This window comes from Mugil cephalus, chromosome 16 (genome assembly GCF_022458985.1).
Source record: "Mugil cephalus isolate CIBA_MC_2020 chromosome 16, CIBA_Mcephalus_1.1, whole genome shotgun sequence".
Taxonomy (NCBI): domain Eukaryota; kingdom Metazoa; phylum Chordata; class Actinopteri; order Mugiliformes; family Mugilidae; genus Mugil; species Mugil cephalus.
This window is the reverse complement of record NC_061785.1, coordinates 24,229,332-24,256,872: the sequence shown is the minus strand read 5'-3', so window position 1 is coordinate 24,256,872 and position 27,541 is coordinate 24,229,332. Positions and strand designations below refer to the sequence as shown.

The window sequence follows — 27,541 nt, the reverse complement described above, 5'->3', positions numbered from 1 at the left end:
TCTTGCTTGTTTTTCAGGTGTCCTATAAAATTTGATGTGTTGAAATCCTTTCTTATAGTACTGCCTCACGAAATGTTGCTGGAACATGTATTGCAAACAGCATATCGCATATTTGTCTTCAAGACTGTGAAGTACCGTCACACAACTGACATTTTGTTTCATGATACCTTCATCATGTCTAGGCCTAGGTCACAATAAATAATTGTTGCAGACAAAATATTGTCCCACAAATTATTGCAGATAAACAAGATTATTGTCAAGATTATATTGACATTTCTTTCACTAATGTATTGCCATATATTATGGCATAATAATACAAGTAGATCTTTCAAAAGCAATAAACTTTCTGTTGTTGTTGTCTTAGCTCTGCCGTTAGCAGAGATGCTAGGATAATCAATTAGTGTCTGTTTCTGGATTGTTTTTCTATGGTAACTTTATAAATATTAAACCGTTGTTATATCCAGTATTCTATTTCACAGCTGTCATCCACCAAGTCATGCCTGGAATATAGATTAGAATCGTTAAGCCTTAATGTGTAATGTCGAACCCTCTCACACCAACATTGTTTTGGAAAAGTGTCAACCGCTGTTGATCACTTTGTCACGGTGTGAGCACGCCACCACAGGGTTATGAGGAAAAACAAGTAGCCTCATTATCGCAGGTTTTTTTAATAAGATTATAGCAGTGTTTCTCAAACTTTTTCAGACCAAGGACCAAGGACAACTTAACCCATATGTATTTATATTATTTTCATATAAATTTATTTTAACACAGAATAAAAGAACAAAATAAAACCAAACAACAATAAATTCAACACAACAACACAAAATGAAACAACAACACTTATTTACAGTATTTTCCAGACTATAGAGTGCACCTCAATATAAGCCGCACCCACAAAGTAAAAAAAAAAAAAAAGGAAATGTACATACATAAGCCGCACCGGGCTATAAGCCGCTGATATCTACTGAACTGATTAGTTCAACTGAACATAACTGATCAGTTTCCGAACGGTGCCATAGTCATAGTCCACATTGATCCGGTTGCGCTGCTTTGTTTTCAGACCAGCAAAGCAGGAAAATCCAACTTCACAGTTGTAGGTGGTTGGAAACGGCATCAAGAGTTTCAGAGCAGAGTCAGCAAGCTCAGGGTGGATGTGGAGCCAAAAGTCAGTCAGTCCTGTCTCCTTGAAAATTGTCCTCAGTGTCTCATCTGATATAATGTCCACAAGGCTGTTGGCCTCTCCTGATGAAAGTTTGGAACTGACTTGCTCGATGTGCGTTTTGTCCCCAAATGGATGTCTGATCCATTCAAAGGTTGTGTCAAAATATATTCCCAGCTGTGAGTGGAGGTCTTGCAGATGGAGGTCTTCAGGCGTGTGGTTTTAATTTTCTCTTGGACATTGATGATGGTGACAGTCTTCCCATGCAGCGCCACATTCAAAATATTGAGAGCACTGAAAACATCAGCCAAGTATGTCAACTTTGCGACCCACTGGAAATAATGCATTCTGTCATACAGTTCATTGCTATAGTGCAGGAATACAGATACCTCCTCTCGCAGTTCAAATAGACGGGTGAGAACCTTCCCACGTGACAACCAGAGAACTTCAGTGTGGAAAAGGAGTTTTGTGTGTTCGCTCCCCATTTCTACACACAGCTTTAAAAAGACGTGTGTTCAGTGCTTTACCTTTGATCTTCTTGACTATTTTCACAGATTCCTCAGTTACTGATTTTAGGTGCTGTGGCATTTTTTTCACAGCCAGTTGTTGTCTGTGAATGCAACAGTGTGTTGCAGCTGCAGACGGAGCACTGCTAGTCCTTCTGCTTTCCAGTCATTGCAGTTGCACCGTCAGTGCAAATGCCAACACACGTTGACCAGTCCAGGTTATTTTTTGTAATGAAATCACTGAGTGAGTGAAAAACCACTTCTCCTGTGGTGGTGGTCGGTAGGGAACGACTGAAGAGAAAGTCATTATGCACTCTACCAGCATAAATGTATCTCACAAAACACAGCAGATTTGTCTCATTCCCAATGTCAGTAAATTCATCCAATTGTAGTGAGAAGACCTGGATTTCACACAAACGTGTCACCAGCTGATCTTCCACACTTTCAGCCATAGATTTGATGGGGGATCCTGTTAATTTCATTGCTAGCTTTCCCCCCAAACAATGTTAGTCATCACCTTTGCAGCTGGTTTAACTAAATTTTCACCTATTGAGTGAGGTTTTTACGCTTTAGCAATCAAGAGGGATACCTTGTATGAAGCCTCAGTAGCCTTTCTCCGGGTGCAACAAACTGTGAAACCTCTTTCATCATTTGCTGCTTTAGTTCATCGCATTTCCTTTAAAAAAAAATCCAGTAGGTTTCCCCATGTACTCCTTGTGTTTAGTTTCCAGATGCCGCTTTAACTTCGCAGGTTTCATACCACAAAACGCAGTGTGGTTTAGGATCCTCCTCCTCACCAGTCCAAAAAAACCCGAACTGTATATAGTCGCTGTGGTATTTCTGTCTCACCTTAGCAGTGGATTTTTCACATTCATAGGGAGTTGGCGGCGGGTTCTGCTTGTTACTTGCTTGTCACCTCGCAGACCACTAGGGGTCGCTCGTGGACCACCAGTGGACCACACTTTGAGAAAGGCTGGATTATAGGGTTCTGTTCTCTTTTGTTGTATTATGTTGCAGTTGCAGACTCCACACAAGTTCCAGTGGGTTTGGTGTATTTCTCCTCATGCCAGTATTTCAGGAGCCTCAATAATAGACAACTTCTAGTGTTTACATGGCACACTTATAATCAGTGTATTATCATATTTCTTGATTATCATATTATTCAAGTGGCCATTTAACATCATGAGGACCTGATGTCTTTTATCAGATTATTGCAGTTATCAATTCAATTTAAATAACTTTAGGTAGCCCCAAGAGATCATTTAACAGCACACTGGTTATTATTCTGCACATGTAAATGCACTCAGTTCTTTACACCTACTGTCATGTCACTGTTTTGATGATTTAGAAATGATCCAAATCCACTTAACACATCATGTCTTTATTTATAGTGAGTATGAGAAGGACATACTTTTATGAATGATGTTCATGTAGTTGCTCTAAGTTCAAATATTGTATCATTAATGTACACATTTAATGATTGATGTATTCTTTGTTTTTTATACTTTATTTTAGTCATCCTCAACCTACCTTGAGAGTTGAAGCCAAACAGCAGTTCATTTTTTTTAAACAGTATTTAATTTACACAACATCATTTCATTTTCAAAATGGCATTTCATTCTCAAAACAATAGGTCAGCTTAATTACATGCAACCATTTATTATACACAGGCCCACAGCTGTGCTCAATATAGGAAACACACTGGACCTGGATACTGGTGGTGGTGATTTGAAGAAGTGAAGGTTGGAGATCTGGAAGGGATGAGGAGTGGACAGATGAGTTTAACCCCAGCTCTGGAGGGTAGGAGAGCGATTTTCAACTATAATAACGGCAGACAGCAGCAGACTAAAACATATTTACATTTTGGCAGCAAAGACATGATTGGCTGATTGAAATAGTGGTAAGATGTGCCATGCTTTCTTAGTGGATAATATACTGTTGAGACACAAGGAGAACAGGGAGAGAAAATAAAAGATTAATTACATTAACATAAGATTTCTGCTGGTGGACAGCCTGTAATCCCCATCTGTGCATAATGCCTGGCTGCATTGCGTTATCATATTCTGTCTAGCCTAGGTTGCTGCTTTGTAGCCTGCAGGTTAGCATGCATAGCTTGACGTTACTTTCCCAAGTCACTAACAATACCAAGGAAAACGAAGATGATATATACTACATATGAAATATTTTAGTCTCAATCTTACCTTTAGAAAATTTGCTGAGTTTTGTTGAGCGCTGTGTTATGTTCTGGCATTTACAGTTTAAGACTCAAACCAGACTTAGTGCCAGATGTTGTCTGACGTCACTGTGAAAAGGATCTTGTTTTCTCGAGATAACGTGATAATAAACTTGAGATCTCGAGAAAACAGAGCTTGTTTTCTAGAGATAACAAATTAATTAACTCGAGATCTCGGGAAAACAAGCTTTGTTTTTCTCGAGATAACGGGATAACTATCTTGAAATCGAGAAAATCGAGAAAAAAAGGGAATTAACTTGTTATCACGGGAAAATGGAAAAAAATAATTGGTGAACCCATGACCGCTTAGGGCTTCTGTAATTTTGTGCTGTTTAAGTATCTTTTCCATTAGTCCATGTTTTATCATCTTTGTCCCCTATTGCATTTGCCACTAAACTGGCAAGGGAGACACAACTGCGTCAAAATAAGGCTCTCTGTGTTGTACGCAATTCCTGTGCTTTAACGTCTTGGAGAATGTTGACTGACGGGATGAGGGCTCCTCTGCATCTCCAGCTGCAGCTTTTTTCTCCAACTGGGAACTGGACCAGATGGTTATGTGTCAGGTGTTTGTGCAAGTTGGTGGAACTGACTTGCCACTAGTTTCAAACTAATACGACAAACTGGCTTGTCTGTGTTAATGGGCTCATCATGGTTTGCTTTAAATGCGAAATATTCCCATGCTGTGGCTGTGGCATTCGGCTTTCAAATCATTCCTTTTATTCCTACAAATTTCTACTTGCATTACCTTGCTCTCTACTCTTCACGAAGAGTCCTTACAAGGTTCTGCCCTAAGCTCCACCCCCCAAGCCCTCTTCCCACTAAAGCAAAGAGAGTGGATGACTGACAGGAGGGTTCACTCCGTACATTCTGCTGTCAACCAATGCGCCCAAGTGCCCTTAGTGAACCTTCTTGTCATCCAACCCATTTGCTGTGCAAACCTGCTTTTTTTAAAAAACAACCAGAAACAAATTGGTAACAAGTTTTGGCAGTGGAAATATCTTTTTCAACTTCAGCGTGACATTTATCGTACAAAGCAGGCAGTGCAACTCTGCTGAAGTGTTCATGTGATGGCAACACGTAACGCTTGTCCAAAGTCTTGACGTGTCTTGAAGCCTGGGTTGCTAACTGTACTGATAGGGCACATGTCCTTACGTAGCATAAATGTCAAAGCCTCCGTTATCTCTCGCTGTCTCCAGGAGCCAGTAGGTTATGGAGTGGCATTATGAAGAGTGTCTTCAATGGAGGACTGTGTTGCAGTGGCAGTTGCTGAAGTTTACACGCTTTTTTTCAGTCTTTTGCTCCTTCAGTACTTTGTCATAGACCACTTTCAACCATTTTATGGCTGAACTTTAAATGGTTAAATAAATTTGTTGTGTTGCTTTGGGGTGCAGACACGATGGCGTGACAAACTTTGCCAACAATTTCCCTCTGCTCCACTTGCGACAATTTGAATCCAAAATGTCTCCAAATGACCGAAGTTGTCACACACTTGCTGCAGCTGCACGCAACAGAGGTGCGTTTGCGGTGCTTTTACAGCGCAGGAACTCGCATACATGCCATGCGGCACATTAAACGTTTTTCTTCAGTTACACTGTTTTTATGATCGTGAGAAGCCAAAATCAAACATCGAAATCAATTGTCCAGCCCTACGTAGTTCCCACTAGATTTTCTGCATCATATATAAAATGCGGCAAGTCTTTAGTGCAGATTGGCTATTGTGATCTGCCTGTGTAAGACGTGGGTTGACTGAACACATGGGCTCCATTCAGCTAAGTGGATCTGCACTTCTTTGCAAAAGTGGTACCTTGAAAGATGATCTCAGTTCCAGCATTGCATCTGCTGATGGATTCCTTCTTGTAGTGAGTTTTTTGTTCTTCAGAGAACCTCCAAACAGCAAGTGCTTGTGATTCCTCTTGTTCGTGGTCTGCTGCCTCTTCTCCCTCTTGGCCCCTGGGTAGGGAGTTGACTGACTGAAAAGGAGGATCCTGCTGCTGCTTCAGTTCTCTGAAGTACTTCAACTGCTCTATTGTCATTGAAGGCCAGCTTTTTTAATCTTGGTTCAAGAAGGATGATTTCTGAAAGAAAAGCGTTATATTCCATTCTATAGAATTTTCTTTCTATGGGTGCAAGAGCATTTCCTACAAATTTGTTAATTGTGTGTTCAAGACATGGGTGATGGGTCCAGTAGAGAGGACACCATTTTGTAATTTTCAGTGGCATGTAACCCAATTGTTGGATGTGATGGTTTGGATGTCCAGCAGTCCTATGTACCGTTGTACCGCTAACAGGTTAGGCTTTTTTTTTTTTTTGACCCCGGAGTGAAGGTTCTCTGTCATATAGGCCTAGTATGATTTTTTTGGGAAAGTGTTTTCATGCTTGGAAGTGCATACATTGGATTGAGAGCACGGGTATAACTTCTGAATCCGTTGTGATCCACAACTAAAAATGGTTGAAAATCTTGTACAATAATTTTAGCCAGTTCCTCATCAATTGTGTTGGGTTTTGTTGGGGTCATGATCCTCATAATTAGCCCTGCGTCAGGTTTGAGAAATTGCACCGATCAGGGAATGCATGCGTGACTGTGTTTATATACAGCTTGTATAGCAATATCTGACACTTTTTCATGGCGCACTGGCAAGACCGTGAGATCTGCAAACTACTCTGCATCCGTGGAGAAGAGAAAGTTTCTGCAGTGATTACAGTGATACAGTGATTTATTCGAATACCGGAAGCCTTTTGAAAGGCAGAACGTATGAGAGGGAGGGGAAAAACAGCCATGCAGCTCTCTCACAGCAGGAGGTCTGACCCTAGGGCTTCTGGTGATGTGAAAGTGCACCAAAGGCGGATCAGCCCAGTTCTGAAAATCCTGTTCGATGTGACACCCTTTGGTGTCAGTGTGGAATTTAAACACATGGAATTATGAACACACGGAGAAACAGGCAACTTTTATGAGAAAAAAACACAAAAGTAAATGAGAGAGCCCTTAAAGCTAGCAACTCTTCACATTTCTCTGTGTGAAACAGTGACATCTTTCCCAAATATTATTGCTTCTGTCAGAATAAACACTATATTTCTGTATTCCTGCAAAGAGAATGCTTTTGGACAGAATTAGATTTACCTCTTTAGTTTTAAGACCACATTGTTGTGGCATTTCATGTTCAAGCTGTATTTTTAAATGTATGTATGTTAAGTGCACTTTTTATTTCAAAGAAGAAATATAAAGGATGATACATTTTTTTTTGTGTTTATTTGATTCCTATTCAAGACACATTGATGAGAATTACTAAATTGTTATTAAATTATACTTTTTGTTTGAAAAAAGAAATATAACAGATGATAAAGTACTTTTGTCTTTTTGTTTATTGGACTCATATTCAAAACACTTTGATAAGAATGGCTATATTGTTAATATAGGTTACAGAGTATCATTTTTTTTGTTTTGTTTTGTTTTTTTTTTAGTTGGTGGTGTGCCTCGTGATTTTTTCAATGAAAAAAATGTACCTCGGCTCAAAATTTTGAAAACACTGTTCTAATGCATGTAGTGTCTGTCTCTGCAGCGTTCTCTGTCTCTGCCTCCTGTTCGTTTGCTACCGTGTGTTGTGTGTGTAACCCCTCCCCCTGCTCAGTGTGGACACTATGGCTGGACGATTAATCGAATTTTGATAGCGATTTCGATTTTGGGTTCTCACAATCATAAAAACACTGTAATAAAGAAAAACGATTAATGTGCCGCACGGCCTGTATGCAAGTTCCTGCGCTGTTAAAGCACCATGAACGCCCCCCTGTTGCGTGCAGCTGCAGCAAGTGTGTGACGTGTGTGGATCAATTGTAGAACGAGTGATTAACAACATGGAAGAAAGCCAGACTGAGCTTTTAGTTGAAGAGAAAGGTAGGTAGATAACTTAGGTCATTTGGAGACATTTTGGATTGTCGGACGTGGAGCAGAAGGAGGTTGTTTGCAAAGTTTGTTGCGCCGTCGTGTCTGCACCCAAAGCAACACGACAAATTTATTTAAACATTTAAAGTTCTGCTATGAAGTGGTCTATGACAAAGTATTGAAGGAGCAAAAGACCCAAAAAAGTGCGTCAACTCCAGCCACTGCCACAGTAGCACAGTCCTCCATTGAGGACACTCATTGGTGGATTTACACAGGGGCCAACAGGGGCAAGTGACCCTGTAAAATTGCTCCTGGCCCCTGTTGTGGCCCCGTGCTGAACGGATAATAAGTTTATTAATTTCGTATGGTGACATGTGGGGGCTCGAAGATTGGAACTACCGAACATTCCATGCGGACTCCTTGAAGTGCTACATGCAGTGTTACCTGCTTCTGAAAGACCAGCAGCGCGAATTTGGAACTTTGGATGTGAAGGCCAAGAGCCAACAGCCCTGCATGGACTACTGCAAAGAGGCCATGGTTGGAAAATGATTCAGTTTCGTAACATCACATATTTGTGTTTTACTGTTGTTCACTGTTCACTATCGCGCTTAATTATGGCTTGGTCTTGTTATGTTTGTGAATAAGCAAAGCTGTTGAAGTCAGTAAACATGTCATGCTAGGAAAATAGGTGAAATAACCAACAGCATGTGGTCTACTTTTTTAATGAAAAACTTGAATGGCCTTCTGAAAGTAGATGCTCCAATCCTCTCCATTTTCTTTTTAGTAGGCTATCATCATGGAACGGAGCAAGAAGGACATTATGTCCTTTTTTATTTTTTCTTTCTATTTTTCCTCCTTACTATACATAAAGAAAGGGTGAGATGATGAGTGTGATTTAGATAAAGATAGTGTGATAATGTACATTTAAGTCTCATGCTATGAAAAAGAACTGCATGTAGCTAAATGCTTAGATCAAAAAAGTGTTATTGTGCAGATAAAAGTTTTATTTTATGCAAAAAGAGAAGTCTTATTTTACAAAAAAGACAAACATGGTTTCAAGGTTTATTGAGCACATTTTATTTTATGTTTATTGAGACAAAGAATTTTTGTCATGTTTTGGTTTTAACTAAACTAAACATTTTGAACGCTTAAATATTGCCCTGTTTTGTCCTCATATGTGCCCCCCTGGGAAAAAAAAATGGCCCCACCTCAGCCCCCCCTGGTAATTTTGATTTAGAACCACCACTGAGGACACTCTTTACAATGCCACTCCATATCCCACCAGCTCCCAGTGTCAGTGAGAGATAACAGAGGCTGTGACATTTATGCTATAAAAAGTTATATTTAAAGTTGAGTTTTGGTGGTTCAGTAAAAACTTTTCTTTTCTTTTTTTGTTTTTTAAATCAATGAATAATTGTGTTTATTAATCGTGATTTCAGTATCAATCAACATAAACGTGATTATTATTTTTTCGATAATCGTCCAGCCCTAGTGGACACACAGACGCCACCATACATCTTGACCAATCTCGTTCGGCTTTAACAGAAATAAAAGACGAGAAAAAAAAAACACTCCCAATGATGGGAACTGACTCCTGTCATTCACTTCAAAGAGATGGCTCCAAGAGCTGTCTTGTTCACGAATGACACGTCACGAGAAGATACATTTTCAATATATTGTGCAGCCTGACTGAATAGAAGATTGGTTTAGAAATGATGATACTCCCATGTTAAGCACTGTTCCGGTAAGCAAACCTTACCATCTTTAAGTTTTAAACAACCGTTTAAACAACTATTTTTTACAATTGATTAATCTTGCTAAAATTTTTGATGTATCAACTATTCTTTTGATTAATTTTCTGGTTAACCATTATGTGTGTAATGTAAAACAGAAATTAAACAAACATGATCATGAAATGAATTTGAACACGATGCCTATGAATGAAGACTTGAAACTTGACATTTTAATTATGCTATTCAAAGAAATTTTAGATTTATTTTTTATTTGGTATGAACAAGAAAGATGCTTTTACTACATTATTTCATTAATTAGCATGCAGTGTTGATTTAACTTGAATTGCAAGTAGAAATGGATCTGTATTATGCTGTTGAGGGTCACCATTCATACTCGCATTAACCTAATGTCTGTGAGAGGAAACACGACAGACAGATAGAGCATGTAAAGTCCTCCTGTGGTACTGGTGTGAGTGAATGGGTAGATGTGTCTGTAACTGTAAAGCATTTTGAATACTAATAGGTACAAAGGTGCTATATAAAACAAGGCCATTTACCATTTAAATCGTAGCGTCACTGTCTGAGTCCGCAGTGTTTCCGGTGAGTCCACTGACTTGGGTCGGTGTACCAAGTCAAGTGAATCACTCGAGTCCACAGTGTTTCCTCTAATTCTTCTGATTGGAGTCAGTGACCCTGCTCATTTGAGTATTTCTAGTGACCCAAGTCAGTGAACCGGTTCACTTCAATCCATAGTATTTCTTGCGATTCTTCTGACTTGAGTCATTGTAACTGATTATCATCTGAGTCTGAGTGCCTCCAAAGAGCCTCCTCTTGACGTTAGCATAAATCGTGATCGTGCGACTGTGAGTATGGGTCAGGTGTGAGTGTGTCAGACGCTCACTTGGAAATACAATAGGAAACATGGAGGAACTCACCGTAACAATGCAAGTGCTGCTCCTGCCTTAACTAGCCTACATTGCAATCCAGAGGCACGGAAATCCAAACTGTTTCTTTAACGAGTCATATTTTCAGGTGATGACAGGCCACACCCTTTGATTTTATAGTCAGAGAGTAAACTCGCCAGAGCTAGCTGCATCTGTTGTGAGCTGGGTGAGCAAAAATATAGTTATGTCGATGTAATAGCTGTTCTGTCACCCCACAATGGCTGAAGGGGAAGAAATTAATTTGGTTGAGGATTTACTGTCAAACCCACTTTTCAAAAAACTTTTCAAGAAAAGCTAGACTATGTTAAAGGGGACATGAAACACTAAACATAGTTACGATAATTTAAAGAGAGTCTCTCATACTAAAACAATTATATAAATTTTAACACTGATGGTCAAAGCATTTTCAAAATCTCTCCGTTTGAGTTTCACGTCACCACAACCTGGCTGGAAATTTGGCAGGCAAGATACATATTTTTAGTTGGCTACTTAGAGTCCGGCAGTCTTTGAGGTGTTCACAATTAACAGCCCAGGATTGCCAAAACAGTCGACAACCAGCTGATTGGGCTTAAATCATGTAGTATGAATTCAGATTAAGAAAACTTTATTTATAACATGGGATAGGATAAGGATAATCAAATGGAATAAATATATACATAAAATAAATGAAAAAAAGAACACACACCGGTTACCCAAAAATGAGTAGTGTTATGACTGAACATTATATACAATATATACATTTCGGTACAAATTTGACAGGTAGGTAAAGTACAATGTGCAAAATGGCAATGAGGCATTCACCTTTAGTCCACAGTAAAAGTCTGATTTTATTTATTTATTTTTGGAGTGACATAAGATATAGCCAGCGCTAGCTGCTTGCTTGAGAAAGTCACCATCATCTCCTTGGTTTTGCTGGCACACTAGTCCATGAACTCATGAAAAGCTGGGCCGTGGAATTGTGCAGGGCCTGACAGCATAGACAGGAGCCCTGTGTTGTCGGCATATTTGCCCAGGAGGGAACTGGGCTGTGTACATCTGCAGTTTTCAGTGTAGAGAATGAAGAGCAACATGGAGCGCCGGTGGAGCTGTGCTGTAGGTCGGAGAAGGTGTTTTTGACCAGTGCTCTCTGTGATCTGTGGGTTAGAAAGTCCAGTAACCACAGGCTGAGTTGATCATCTAGGTGAAAATGGGAGGAGAGTTTGTGAACCAAGATGTCAGGCTGGAGAGTTCTGAGTGTTGAGGAGAAGTCGTCAAACAGGAGTCTAGCTGTAGTGTTGGAGCATTCCAAGTGTCTGTATAAAGTGTCCAGAATGAATATTCAATGCCTCTGCTCATGCAATATCTGTGAGTTGGTTATTCCAATGATACGTTGTTTAACAATCCTCTCCATAGCTATCATCATGAGGGAGGTCTAAAGTCATGGTCTAAAGTCACTGAGTACTTTGGTTGTACTCTTCTTAGGGATGGGGATGACTATAGAGTGTTTCCACAGCTGGGGGACTGTCCAGCTATTCAGGGAACTTTGGAACACAGCGTCGCGGCACAGCCATAGCTTATCCCAGCTGTCATTGGCAGGATACACCATGAATAGGTCACCAGTCTATCTAGAGAGAGACAGACAACCATTGACACTCACATGCACACCTACATCCAATTTATAATCACCAGACTCTTAGTTCCAGTGAAAGGAACTCTGAATGCTTCAGCATACCAAGAGATTTCAGACAAATCCACGCTTTATGGGAACAATTTTGGCATGGCCTCTTCCTGTGACTGTGCACCATTGCACAAAGCAAGGTCCTTAAAAACATGGATGAGTGAGTTTGGTGTGGAAGAACTTGACTTGCACAGAGTCCTGACCTCAACCTGATAGACTTTGAGATGAATTGGAGCGAAGCCTGCGAACCAAGCCTTCTTGTCCAACATCAGTGCCTGACCTCACTCCCCCATTCTGGAAGAATGGTCAAAAATTCCCATAACCATACTCCTAAACCTTGTGGAAAGACTTCCCAGAGGCATTGAAGCTGTTATAGCTGCAAAGATTGGGTCAGCGTCATATGGATTAAGAATGGGATGTCACTTAAGTTCATGTGCATATAAAGGCAGATGAGCGAAGACTTTTGGCAATATAGTGTACTTTTCATGACGTTTATAGTTTTTGCAGGCTGTTGGTTTTTACTGTATTAGTTTTAGCTATCCACATCTGATTTGAGAACCAAGTGTAATCTGTCTTCATGAACGTTGCACCACTTTGTCCTGTTGAGACTGACTCCCGTTTGGAGCCATCTTAAGGTAGTAATGTGATGAACTGCAGTTTTGGCACTTGCGTGTATGTAATGCACTGGCCATACATTGTTACTTTTTGTGCTCCACTGCAATATTTAATATATGTTGATTAAGTAAATCCACACTTATATTAATCAAAAACACATTTGTCTTCTCTTTAAATTTGCAGATTTACAACTATGGAAGAAGACTTCACTGTACCACACAATTCTACCAAAAACTGCCACTTATCTGTAATGGAGAATGAAAAAGAAAAGGTAAAAGACTTTGTCCGTAAGCATTTCAGAGAAGTAACAGATGGGTCACTTTTCAATAATGCTGAAGACTCTTCCTGTAAGGTACATGGAAGTTCCACTAAGAAAGAAAAACAAACTCTCAATAAAGCCCACTGTAAAATTCAGCAGGGGGCTGTTTTCTCAGGAAAGATTCTGAGTTTTGGATGTTCGGTGTGTAAAGACAATTTCACATTTAGCCCCAATGATCTCCTTAAGCATTTCCGAGCAATTCATAAAGGAACCCTTCCAACATACCCTTGTGATTTATGTGATTTTGTCACAAATGAGTTCCCTGCTCTTCAGCGTCATCGGATTGAGCACAGGAATACTCTGGTTACATGTGAACTTTGCAATGACGATGTTCAGTACTCCCTGCTTTTGCTGACTAGACACTACATCATGTGTCACAGTCTGAATGGACAGTTTAACTGTGACTGGTGTGAGTTTACAACTTTGGATGCAGGGACATTTGTTCAACATATTCATCATCATAATGAAAACCATTGGAAGTGTTCAAAATGCAGTCATATTAGCTTGACAGAGGATGATCACCAGCTGCATATTAAAGCTCACACTGGTACATTCCCTTTTACATGTCCTATCTGTGGATATGGTGCAGCCAAAAGTGAGTACCTTATAAAACACACAACAGCTGTTCACAAAGATGAAGCTCTGAGAAGGAAACCGTGGAGGCCTGTAGAAGACACTGGTACACCAGCAAGTTTAAAACTGTTGTTAAAAAGAAGTGGTGATTCACAGGAGCCCCAGAAATTGAATTGTCTTTCTGGCAGTTTCCCAAACCAGAATGGCAGACTAATCACACCAGAGATATGCTTAGAGGAGACCCTCAACTTTATGGATGGGACTGGACCAAAAAACGACAAAAGCTGGAGCAGAGTTTCTTGCAACACAGAAAAGTCTACAGCGGTCATGTTACAGGAATGTGACAACTCTGTAAGTTCCGATGCTGGAACACACAGCAATGCTAATGGACTCACTGTTCTGATGGTTAAGAACAAAATCTCTCTTCCACCCCACTGTACAACCAAAGTTATGGGATTCAAGGTGGTTGATGGAAAAAAACATTTAGTCCTAAAAGTAATACCAACAGAAAAAGAAGAACTGTCCCCACAGAATAATGTTTTAGTTGACGATGGGAGCTCCTCAACACCGAATCCTGTGTTGAATAAAAGTAAAGAATCTACTGATAAAGAGCAGTGCTGTGATAGCAAGAACTCAACATCATGTCACTTAATTGTTTCCCCGAGAAGTGGACCGTCCATACCTATGGATGAAGATGACATTGTGGCAGTAAAGGTAAAGACTGAGGAGGAGGAGACCTCTGTTTGCAGACTTAATTCCACTCCACATAGAGGCAGTGTTGGTGAACAGACAAATCCTTTATTGAATAATTCTTCCACTTGTGCAAATACTTTATATTCCATGGCCAATCATTTTGACCTACATCATCAAAATGAAATGTCCTACTCCGAGGAAATTAATTTTAATAACTCAGTCACTGCAACTTCTAACTTAAAATCAGTAGGTCATAGTGGTTCCAAAAGCAGTAATTCTGTTTTTTCCTCACCATCAAATGTTACTAAGGAAACGTTACCATCTAAACCAGCCTTCATGGAAACTGTTAAAAATCATGGAGTTACAGATGAGTTATCAGACGAGAAACACACTGATAAACATGGAGAGATCTCTGCTTTTAACACTACAGAAAATGAGGACCCATCCTCTCAGCTTGCCCAAGAACTAAGTGATAGGATAAGTACGGGGGTTAAAAGTAAGCAAGGACAGGAATATGTAAAACATGTGGTATATCCATCACAGCCATCTCCATTAACGTCATTTAGCTACAGACAAAGTGCTGTTATCTCAGAAAACTACACTCAAAATTCACCAAACCAAGAAGTCTTTAGCTTTCACAATTATTCCAAGGAAACATTCAGTACTTCACCTAATACTAACCAAAACCTTGACAATAACTATAAACACTCAACAGATAAAGAAGGTTTCTGTGAATCATCTCAGCTTAGCTTGACATTGGCTCCAGAATGTGCAGATGACTGTGGAGGTGATGAATACACAGCTGTTGACAATCTTTTGACTGAGGAAAACCCTGATTCTGTACTCCAAGACTTCAATATTATCAAAATTGAAGAGGAGACCATTCCTATATCCAAAAACCTATCAGAAACAAACAGAAATACAATTTCCTTGGTTAATTCCTTGGAAGAACATTCAAATGCTGCCATTACCCAACAGCTTAATACAGAAAGAAACAAATCTTCAAGTGTAAACAGTGATTCTTCAAAGCAAACAAAAACAACTCTTAGAATTCTCCAGCTGCAGGAGGGTCATCAGCCAGTACTCCTTAAGGCTGCTGATGCTGCCATGCCAATGCAGGTCAAATCCACTCCAGGTTTCAAACTTATAACACATTCTGCCAATCCTCAGATCAATGTTTCTTACATGAAACCAGGATTAGAAAGATCAACTAATACCAGTGGTCTAATTCTTAGTCCAAACAGTAGGATGACAACTGCACCAGTAGCAAAACCAGGAATTGCTGAAAAGGGGCCGATTCTTCTTGCTGCTGTACAACCTGGGTCAAATCAGTACATTATCAACAACCCAGGTTTTACGAATCCTGTACTCCTCTCAAGCACACCGCATAATACACCTACAGACAAAACAACGTGTTACTTGGTACAAAGGTCTGTCCCATTTTTGCAAACCCCCAGTGCACCTGGCCTCAGACTCGGAAGCACCCAGCTCTCACTGAACTCACGTCCAGTTCTGGCCATGCCACTGAGTTCTACAGACAAACCCAGCACACTACAGACTGGCCGCCAAGCTTTTTTGCTCAGATACATTTCTCCACCCAAATCCGGTGTGCTTCTGAACAACCAAGAAGCACAGGTTGGAACTCAATATAGCCAAACCAGTGACGGCTCTGGAAACAAAGTCATTTTTAAAATTGTCACTCCTACCACTAGCCATCTAACAAGTGGGACTCCCACCTCAAACAATCAATCTTTGTTACTGGCCACCAGATCTCAGACTCAGTGTTTCCTGGTGTCATCCAACAAAACTCATGCAACTACCCCCAGTGTGGTGAAAAAAATGACCACCACACAAAATGCTCCACGGAAGGAATCCAATGGATCATGTGTTTCAGCCTCTCAGCAGATGAATGTAAAGGTACAGCCATGTGAAGCAGAGAAACCGATCTTGGCACCAAGGCCATTTCGGCCTCCAAGTCAAAGAAAAAGGCGCAGGAGAACATTATTTGACGAACTTCCTCCTACAGTGCATAAGGCTAGAAGATTCTCAAAAATTCCCACAGAGAAAGAGACAAACATCTTATGGAGGCCCGTAGCCAAAGAAGAGGAAAAGACACTGAGACTTGCACCATTAAATTCTACACAGCAGATAAAATTCCCTCGTAAATACCAACCTGTAGTTGTTCTTAATCATCCAGATGCTGACATTCCTGAAGTAGCTAGTATTATGAAAGTTGTTAACAGGTACAAAGGTGCTGTCTCTAAGGTATCTCTGTCTCAAAGAACAGTCCAAGCACTCTCTGAGCTTGGTGCTCAAGGGAACAATTTCTGGACCAAAGGTGCACTGCCTAGTGATGGTCCAAGACCTCGGGCAGTTCAGTGTTCTGTCCAAGAGCGATTCGTCCTTAAACTGAAACTAAGGAAAAAAAGCAAAAAAAAGTATGAAGTAGTAGAAACGTTATCAGGTTGTAGACGTGAGCCGGTGATGTTTGACTGCTGGTTTTGTGGTCGGCTCTTTGATAGCCAAGAAGATTGGATTGGCCATGGCCAGAGACATCTCATGGAGGCAACTAGAGACTGGAATAAACTATTCTGAAAGTTGTTCACCTCTCATGGAAATCTTGACCACCTTTTGTGGAAATCATTCTTTGATATTTTGTCCTTCTGTGTTGGAAGAGTTAAATTGTTTATTTTTAATCAACTGCCGCTATCTCTTCATTCAGTTTCTATCTGTGTAAATATATGTTCTCAAGTGAATCTTAGTTTATCTTCCAATAGGTGCATATTCTAGTAAATACTTCAAGCATGATAGTCTGCACGTCAGGTTTACTCATGTCAAATTGAACTGTGAAGACGGTACACTGTATTAAGAAGTTGTGGTATGAGCACTGGCTGAAAGAAACCGGATAATATCAACATAGGATGTTTGTATTACTCAGGTAATTTTGTAGTAACCTGGTTTGTCATTTTTTGCATATTAGTTGAAAATGTAGTATAAAAGTATTTACACCCCTTACAACTTTAAGCATTTCTGCATAAAAAAAAAATTAAAAACATCTGTGGATTTTCATACAAGTCATGACCGTAGACACAGAGACCCATGTCAAACAAATTTGACAAATATGTTATGCTTTTGTGAAAAAATAATCATTTGTGCTGTATATGTGAGGTGCAAAGCTGATTGTACCCGTTCTGAGTATCTGGTGTGACCATCCCGCCAGCTGGGAGGGATTTTACCCCATTCTTTAGTTTAGAAGTTACCCTGTATACCTTCGTGACATACAAGACTATTCAGCCTCTGGCTTCTGGAGTGATTTTTGTTAGTCAACCACTCCTGTTAAAGGAAACATTTAGTGAGAAGACTATGACAAATCCCAGATTTCTTTAAACAAAACGTGGCACCAAATGACACCATAGTCTCACTGTATTGACTGGACATAAACTTGTAATCTTTGAGGTGCACTTAGTTTTGTACTTCACATACATTTAATATATATTTACTTTCAGGAAAATCCACTGATGTTTTACGTAGATATTATGCAGAATCTATAAAATACTGAGGGCTGCAACTTTGAATAACGAATTATAATGCTTGTAGATTAAGTTGTTTTATGCTTGTGATTTAAAATAAATTTTTATTTTGTTTTGAAAATATGTTTCAATTGGTGTTATAATTTAAGCTGTTGCCATCATAGTGTACAGTTTTAATGTAGCCTGCAGCATGCAATTCACATTAAGAGCTTTGATTTACCACAGTAATTCTTTAATCTCCCAAGTTTTATAGCAAATAGTTACATTGTTTTTTGAAATACCTTTTCAGAAAAGTTTTCCTTTTATCTTTTTACCATGGGTGACTCATGGCATACTAACAGTACAGAGAGGTCAAAATGATTTTTGTTGTTGGCAGCTCTGGCCATTTGCTTGTGTTCATGTTGTAAAAAGTAAACCCATTTTTGATTTCTGAATTCACAAATGGTATATTTTGTGTTCATACTGTAAATGTAGGTATGGTATGTTTATGAAAAACCTGTCTTAGAAACATCATAAAACAACATAAAAAATATCAGTTACTTGACACGACAGTAAAAATCTGATGTCCACTTCAAAACCTGGTTGCTTTCTTTTTAAAAATTGTGATTTGTATGCTAATCATCATGACCAATTATACCCTGTGTGAAAACAAGTGGTATACAGTTAGGTATTTGCTTGGGCCCTGACATATTTTACTTTGTTTTTAAACCAAACCAGTTTTGACTTGTCAAGTGTTTGTTGGTCTTTCTGCAATTATTTCTGTGCTGCACTTCTGCATCTAAAATGCAGGCTTGATCATGTTGAGTTTAGGGGTCATGCAGCATCTGCCCACCACACTTATAATATGCCATTGACGGTACTGTGTAGCACTGTCTAATCAACCTTGCTTTCATTTGGCTTAATTTAGCAGACAGTATACTTATACACTTAATAATTCATGTGGCTGCTTCTGTCTGAAGTAAGTTTGTCAGTAAACACCAGTGATTCAGTGTACAGTGCATAACTGGTGTTTACTGGAGCCATACATTTTTGTTTCTGAGCTGGGTTCAACTCTTTCCCATACTTTTCTTTGTCTGTCTGATACAAGTTGATCTCGGTTTCATTTCTCCTAACTATACTGTTCTGCACCCAGTCTGTTCTTTTCTTACTTATGTGTTCATGGCGACAACAAATGTGGCCTTTTTATCCGTGAGGTATATGAATGGTTTTCTTCTTGAGATCCTCCATCAGTTGTGGATGCCTTTGCCTTATTTTGTCTCTGAGAATCTTTTAAACTGTAATGAATTTGTTTTATTTCTGCAGGCCAAAAACTTTTTTGCCCCTCACAATTTTCTACATTTCTGCATAAAAACAGCTCGAAACATCTGATATTCCAAGAAAACCCAATCAAAAAAATGAAACAAACAGTATACTGTTTATTTAGTTATTCAAGAAATGAATAATGTGTACATATCTGTGAGATGTATAAGTACATCATGTTTGGCATGTCAGTATTTGGCATGACCACAGTCTAGTTCAGAACTGTTTCAGTTCTGAAATTTTGGTGAGTCTCCTTGAGCTGCTTGTAACGACATTTCTTTTGGATGGAGGTCAGGCCTTTTCACTTGGCCATTTCAAAACATTACTTTTGTACTCATGTAGAATTATTTGTCTGTTAGTGTTATTGTACTGATGCAGTTTCTCTAAAGATTGAGCTCACAAACCGATCTCCTGACATTTCTTTAGGAGTTGCTGTTATAAATCAGAATTCATTAGCCCATCAATGATGATGCACCCCAACAATCCCAAACCCTGTGTTTCACAAAGAGGATTAGGTTCTGATGTTTTTTGTCTCCAAACGTGACACTCATTTAATCCATATAATTCAGTTTTGGTTTCATATGTCCACGAAACATTTTCCCAATCGTCTTCTGACTTCTGGCTCAACCTGCAGAAGAAATGGCTGTTCAGTGTTCTCCTGATGTGGTGAATTCATGAACATTAACATTAGCCATTGTGAGAGGCCTTTAGTTAGTCAAGTCAAGTCAACTTTATTGTCAATTCTGACATGTGCAACACAATACAGGATGAAATTACCATCCTCAAAGGCCTACGATGCAGCAGCTAAACAAAAACATCTAATCAAGAAATGTGCAAATGTTGAGAATAAAAAAAATATAAAATATATCCTGTAAATACAAAGTAGACAAAAGAGAACATGACATAGCGCATGACAACAGTATACATAAAGTGACTGATGCTACCCTGAGTTGAATAGTGCAGAAAGTATGGGTGGAGTGAATGAATATATGTATGTACTGTATAAATACAGGCATAAATCTCCAGTGAGTTGTGACCAGTGTCGGGGGTGTGTGAAGAGTCCTTGGTTAGTGTGAGTTGGTGAGCGGCAGAGGGAAGGGGGGTAGAGCAGGTAGTGAGTTAAGTTTCCTGACAGCCTGGTGGATGAAGCTGTCCCTCAGTCTGCTGGTCCTGGCCTGCAGACTCTGCAGTCTCCTCCCTGATGGCAGCAGACTCAGGAAGCTGTGTGACAGGTGGGTGACAGGACATTTACAACACCTGGCTCACGCGCAATTGCGCTTGAGCGAGGTGTTGTAAATGTCCTGGAGGGATGGAAGAGAGGCACCGATTATCTTTCCAGCTGCTCTCAATGTGAGGGTCTTTCGGCAGGATGCCGTGCAGGCTAGTTAGTTAGAAGTTAATTTGTAATTTGTTCTCCTCAGAGGTCTCACAGTAATGTGTATCTTGTTTGTGTCTGGTTTGGTGTGATCATGGTTGGTTGACCGGGAGACTGGGAGCTGGTTCCACAGGAGAAGGGTCAGATAGCTGAAGGCTCTACCTCCCATTGTACTTTTTGAATTTCTAGGAACCACAAGTCGACCTGAACTTTGAGATCAAAGTGATCTATTGAAATGATATTGTACAATGGGGTCTTTCAGACATGTTGGAGCTAAACCTCCATTATATCAATGCAGTGGATGTCATCATCAGAGATAGCTTGGCCTTCTTGGACTGTCTGGTGCACATGGAAGAAGACCAAAGTGTCAACTTTGGAGTATATAGGAAACCCTCTCACACTGATCAGCGTTTGAGTTCTGTCACCTCCTGGGACACAAACTATGGGTAATTGGGACCCTTCAGCACCAAGCACAGAATGTACCCACAAGATTGGATGGTAAGGAGAAGGAAGAAAAACGCATCAAACACTTAAGACGTGGATATCCCAACTGGACTGAAAAAGAGATTTTTTTAGGAAATATCGCATTCCAGTTAATATCTAATCAATATTAATTATTAGTAAATAATCAATCTCATCATATCTGAGGCGCCAGCTCTAAGTAAAGGAATCATCTATTTCCAGCTCACAAGCACCTTTCTCACAACAACTTAAGCGAAATATGTGGTTTGTTTAAAAAAATGGTGAATTGTGAATAATAAACAATATGATGAATAATATAACACTTGGAGTAATGGAAAATGATACAGAGATAAATGAGTTTAACGAAAGTTAGAAGTGAGACACAATGGAATCTAATTTCTTATAAATTAAAGATTTAGATTTGTTTGAGGTTTGTTTAGTTTTATCACACACACATCAACTCAACAGAAATGTGACAGTCATCCAGGTCTTGAATTCGGCATCAGTTACAGCAGAGTTTTCCGCAGTGTTATGTAGACAAAGTATGAAGTTGCTGTGTGGCAGAGTCGCATACGTGTGGTAAAAAGTGGTTGTCAATAAGGAAATTGGAAAATACTTTCAATGGCCAGTCGAAAATATCTACAGAAATATTAATGCATGACAGTTAAAGACAGTTAAAATAAAATTGAGCTTGAAAAAGTTGTACATTAAATGTGATGAGAAAAATGAAAGAATAAAACTTAAATATGCCAAAAACTTGGAGGTTAAAGTAAAAAGTATCACAAAGACAAACTGAAAAAAATAATGAAGGCAGAGACACAACTGAGACTAGAAAAAAACTGAGCCAAGACTGGCCAGGCGCTAGTTTATCACCCCGTCTCTCCAGGGTGTCTCTCTTTATTCCGAAACTGGTCTTTGCGTCTTACGATGATTTACATATCAGTGCTTTCATTTCAAGAGCATTATATAATGGTTGTACTTCTCACAATATTAAACTCAGAATTAAGATGAGAAACATTGTGTCAGTATGAAAACACATCAGAAACATTCATTCACTCCTAGGATTTTCCTCAATATCCTAATTCAAATAATTAAATAATAATAGTAAGCAACGCTAACTAATATCAAGAAGAAGGAAAGGTAGATTATATTCGGGTTATGCTAACCACTCTTGCTTTGTAGAATATAGACATATTAAAATACTGAAAATGCAGAAACAGTATTACTTGTTAGAATTACATTCCAAAGATATTTCTTCAACTAGCCTATGGATGGCAGTATGGTTCCATAGTAGAATCTTATGATTAAAATACTCAAAGGCTAACTTCTTCATTACATGGCCTAGGAAGACGAGCATGAGATTAGCATGAGTAGATTAAACATTGTAATTTTGGTTATAAGTGTACATTCAATAGTTTCTAGTTCTTATTTACGACCATTATTTCCAGGTGGTATGATGATGCCTGTTGCCTGTAAATGGTTTTGCTCTTACATAGCGCTTTTCTACCTATTCAAAGGTACTCATAGCGCTTTTACAGTCAGAGACACATCCACCCATCCACTCGGGGGATCAAACCGCTAACCCTTCAGTTCATGGACAACCTGCTCTAGCTACTGAGCCATAGCCTCCCGTCTGGGCCTTGTCTGTGGTAGCCTGGATGTGGATTACATGTAAATGCGAGAAAAGTTTTAAATCCTTCGTTTGTTACATTTTCGTAGTTTTGATCTGAGTCTAAATTGAAATAAAAAATGAAATGAAAACCCAGGCATTTTTAATTTTTTTTATTAGATTAATAAACTACCGTCACTTTTTCATTTTTAGATTTTTGATTGATTTTTGATTTTAATTGAAAATAGAAAGAACGAATGATACACACAGATTTTTCAGGTGTAAAGAAGTTTTGTTGCAAAAAGCACAGTCAAAACTGAATCAGTAAAAATATACAAACATTATTTGTAGTTCATTATTTTTGGTTTCAAAAAACTGCAACAATGTGCAAAAAATTATTTACAGTGCAAGAACAACAAAGTGCAACAACAATTAAACCACTTAGATATATACAAATAACAAATTCAACTGTAAATTAAATTAAATAAACAATAAAATGTTTTAAAAAATGATTTAATAAATGTTTTATGTATGTAATTATGAGCAAAAGCTGTAACAACAAAAAATAATCAAAATCTCTCCCTCCCTCATTGCGAAACATCTTCCGATTTCCCTTATTCAAGGCATCGGTGTGAAGAAAGAATGGTAGTGGATTTCCACCACTTTTCAATTGTTTGATCACCTCCTCTTTTGCCTTTGGAGACAGGACATCTGTGACAATTGCATCAGCTTTTGTCCTCCCACAGAGTATCTTCTTAGCAAAGCTGGAGTCATTCAGTGTTCTGAGACTCAGTTTCAGAGCACAGTCAGCTGAGTTATAGCTTAAACCATGCTTTACAGTGTGGTCTGCAGCAGTTACTTGTCAATTAGAAAAAAGACATTTTACTGTGTGTGTGTGTATATACATATATATATATATATATATACAGATGTGTGCGTGTATACAATTCAACTGTATATTAATTGAGTGTGCTTGAAAGAGCACACTATATATTATTCCCCATACTTCATTTTATTATTATTATTATTATGCCATTTTTTGGCACACTAAAAAAAAAAAAAATAAAAAAAAAAACACATAGGTACAAGTTTCTTCGATCACTCTAAAAGTCCAATTTCCTAAATGTAGCCACATGAAAAATGTATATGTAGACGTTCAGGAAGAGCTCAGGATGCTGGTTCAATGATACTATGGTTTGCCCAAAAAGTCCTCTTGTTCAAAGGGTTCTTTCACCGTTTTTTTCCCTTCTCAGCTGTGTCAAATGTCACAGGAGCTGCTGCAGTTGCTTGCTCTGCTCTCTCCCCCTGGCCCTTACAGACACATGCTGACAGCTATTTAATGTATGGGGGCAACAGGGCCAGAGTCAGGCACACTCAAAATGTCTTTAGAAATTTTCTAGTTGTATGTATTATCTATCTATTTAATGTACTCGTCTATCAATTGTAGTTGAAAAAAATAATATTATAATATCTTTGTCCATGCAGTGCTGACATCCATTGCCCTTGCTAGTTTCCCATATAATTTTTTTTTTTTTTTTAAATTATTCTTTACATACCATATCTGCCTCTGGCGTTGCATGGACAACAAATTGGTCTAGGGTTCCCCTAGTTTTATTGTCCCTTATGCTTCGCATGTGCCCACCACTTGACGCATGTTGCTTTAGGTCAGTCAGTGCCCCTGTTATTCATTTTCCATGAGCATTTTACTGACTATTTTTTGACTCTCACAGTAACAAAGTGCGTTCATTTTCAGCTCAATACGGGAAGGATACTTTTGTTTCTACAGTAAATACGGAATGACCCTACAGGAGGCCCACATTACTGGTGCAGTGGAGCTTTGACATTTAAAGAATGGCTAGTCTTATATCAGCAACAGCACTTTGCTCACATAAAATTGTATTTTGTACAATAATATAGCTGTGATCATGCTTTTAATGTTTAGCTCAGCCTTTTTAATTTTTAGTTTTAGTTTAGTTTTTAGTGTACTATTTTATATTGTCTTGTTGATTTCATGTTCTTTTTATTTAAAGTGTCTTTGATTATTTAGAAAAGTGCTTTTTTAAATAAAATGTATTATTATTATTATTATTATTATTATTATTATTTTCATATAAAAATCACCACTCATACATGCAAAAATAAAAAGGGTTGTTTGTTTTGGTAGTTTTTTGTCTTTTTGTGCTGTTATTATTTATTAATTTTTTTTCTGGACTTTTTGTGTTTAACTGTGGAGTTTGGCAGAGCGGCTATTTCTGGTGGTGTATTCCAGAGATCAGCTGCTAGTGCAGTCCGTGTCCCCTGAGCTGCCCGGAGTGAGGCCTGAGATTCCCGCTGAACTTCAAGAGAAGTGCTGGGGATGCCAGGCTGGAGTTGAGGTGGTAGAGCGGAGAAGGAGGTTTGGATTGGCAGTGCTGCCTCTACTGGGGAACGTGAGGTCTTTGGCAGCAGAATGGATGGACTATGTGCGCTTGATGGGACCCAGAGGGAGTGTGACATGAGAAGTGCTTTGGAGACGTGGGTTCAAAGGACCACAGTACATCCATGCCCGGCTTCGGCACTCTACGGACGGGCATGCTCAATTAGAGTTTGCATCCCTCCCTCGGTGTCAAGGACAAGGAAATTCCACACAATCCATGCCATTGTTGCTATGCAACAGGCCAAACAACTGCATCACCTTGGACACTGTTTTGCCAACTACTTTTGTATATTTGTTCATAATGCTAATTCTGTAAAAAAAAAAAAAAAAAATATATATATATATATATATGTATATAATAACAAAAAAATTACACTGTTTTATTTTACTGTATAATACTTATTTTTATTTTATATTAATCTAATTTTATTTTATCTTTCTTGTGGTGTTTACTTTTATATGCAAAGAAGCTACTGTTACAAAGTAATTCACTTCATGGATCATTAAAGTCTAAGTTAATTGCTCGTTAATTGGCGGTACAGTAGTTTTCTTAGAGGGTATAAGGAAAGAGTCTATTTTTACCCATTTAACCCGTCAGTGATACAGTGATGAAAAGTTTTGTATTATTAGCATCAAAGCCATTTTGAGAAGGTGATCTCATGAAAACACAAATGCGGTCTGCTGCAGAAATGATGGTAATTGTCTAAACCAGGGTTAATATGTATAAAATGTATATATAAAAGTGCATAAAAGTTGTGGCTCGAACAATAGGATTTCTTTTTCTTCAGTGTATGAATATCATAAATTTACAATGCTTAATAGCTTTCTTCCTTAAAGCTTCCACTTTGTATGGTGCAGTAAGTCAGTTTAGGTGATCAGGTTTACATAGATGTGGAAATGTGTACAAAATTAAAAATAATGTCTATACCTTGACAAGTTTGTTTTATAAAGTGACACTATTTTTCAGTTTTAGATATCTGTGACTAAATGTTTTTGTGCTTTTGGTAATCCACTGTAATCTGTAAATTGTAATGCACATTGTGTAAGTGATAAACTGAAGCATAATCTTCTTGAAAAGGGTCTTTTTTTATAAAATGTTTTTTTTTAAAAGCTTTCATTAAATGTAAACATTTTCATGTACTTATATGGTTATGGTGTTTGCAGTTTGATTTATTACCCCGGCTAATGCGGCCCCTGACAGTGCATGAGGTTCCTCTGTCAAAGGTGGAAAAGCTTGAAAGCAAGATTAATTCTTCTATCAGGAAATGGCTTGGCATCCCACACTGCTTAAGTGGGCATATTGGAACTCCCAGTAACTAGTCTGACAGAGGAATTTAAGTACGCTGATGCTAGACTGGAGATGATTCTCACTCAATCGAAAGATCCAGTGGTTAGGTGTGCAGCGCCCAGGCTTATAATAGGGAGGAAGTGGAATCCGAAAGATACGCTAGAGCAAGCACAGGCAGCCCTCGCGCATAGGGATCTCATAGGTCATGTACAGCAAGGGCGTAGAGGTCTGGGGCTGAAAGATGGTAGTGGAGGAGATTCATAAGTGAGAGGAAGTAGTAAAATTTACTAAGGCAGTGTCGCAGGCTAGGCAAGGACAGTGGGTAAACTGGAAGAGTGGAGAAAAGGAAGTTTAAGTGGAGAGAGCAGCATGGAGGCTAGCAGGATTGGATTTATGATGGTGCTATTTATGATGTACTGCCATCTCCCCAGAACCTAAACCAGTGGTTAGAGGAGGATGCTGCCTGCCCACTGTGTTCTTGTGTATGTACACTTAACCACATTCTGACAGGTTGCAGGGTTAGTCTTGCAGGGCTGATATACCTGATGTCACTACCAGGTCCTGAAATGCTTAGCAGCTGCAATTCCTTATCTGCTAGAAAGAACTATAGGTATATTATGTCTGTATGAGAGAGAGAAAAGGCCAGACCCTCGAGGATCAGGTATAGCACAGGGCACCTAAGGGAAGGTGGAGCCTGGGAGCTGATTAGTCCAGCAGCACAGATCCTTAGCACCTGGCTACAGCAGGACCTGCTGCTGTGGTCGGAACCAGAGAAGGTATAGGAGTATTTTATTGAGCTTACTGACCCATAGAAAGACGGTAGTTAGGAGGCTAATGAGCACAAGAGAGCTACATATGCAGAAACGGCAGCAGTGAGAGTTGAGGGCCTCCGTGCAGCCGGTGGAGGTGGGTTGGCGTGGATTTGTGGCAAAATCCAGGTTCACAGTAAGCAATATGTCTCTGGCAGCAGAGCGAGCAAGTGAGCGGCTGTGGCTAAGGAGGCAACATGCTAGCTGGGGGAGCATGCTAAAGGTAGGACTAGCTGCGTAGTTTTAGTAGTTGCTACGTGGTTCTGTCAAAGGAGGAAATGTCCTCTCCTTCAGCCCAGGATCTTCATACCTATAGGAAAGGATAGTCTAACTATGTATAGATCACTCAACAACTTCTCTCGTTCAGGTTATTTATTTGGCACACAAAGAATAAGTATTGATTCAGCTATGATACTTCAACCTAACCACCTTAAGGGTAAA

General features: G+C 39.1%; 1 protein-coding gene across 2 annotated transcripts in view; it reads left to right on the top strand.

The window, feature by feature from the left end:
• Positions 1 to 26,147, top strand: part of si:ch211-214e3.5 (zinc finger protein 518A) — a 31,846-nt gene extending 5,699 nt beyond the window's left edge. Inside the window, exons 4-5 of one of the 2 annotated variants that reach the window (XM_047608629.1) lie at positions 3,339 to 3,468; positions 12,911 to 26,147. In XM_047608629.1, coding sequence (XP_047464585.1) covers positions 12,921 to 16,907 — 3,987 coding nt within the window. In that variant the 5' untranslated portion in view covers positions 3,339 to 3,468; positions 12,911 to 12,920 and the 3' untranslated portion in view covers positions 16,908 to 26,147. The remainder of the gene's footprint in view (positions 1 to 3,338; positions 3,469 to 12,910) is intronic. The other variant, XM_047608628.1, reaches the window with a different exon arrangement.
• The last annotated feature ends 1,394 nt before the right edge of the window (positions 26,148 to 27,541 follow it).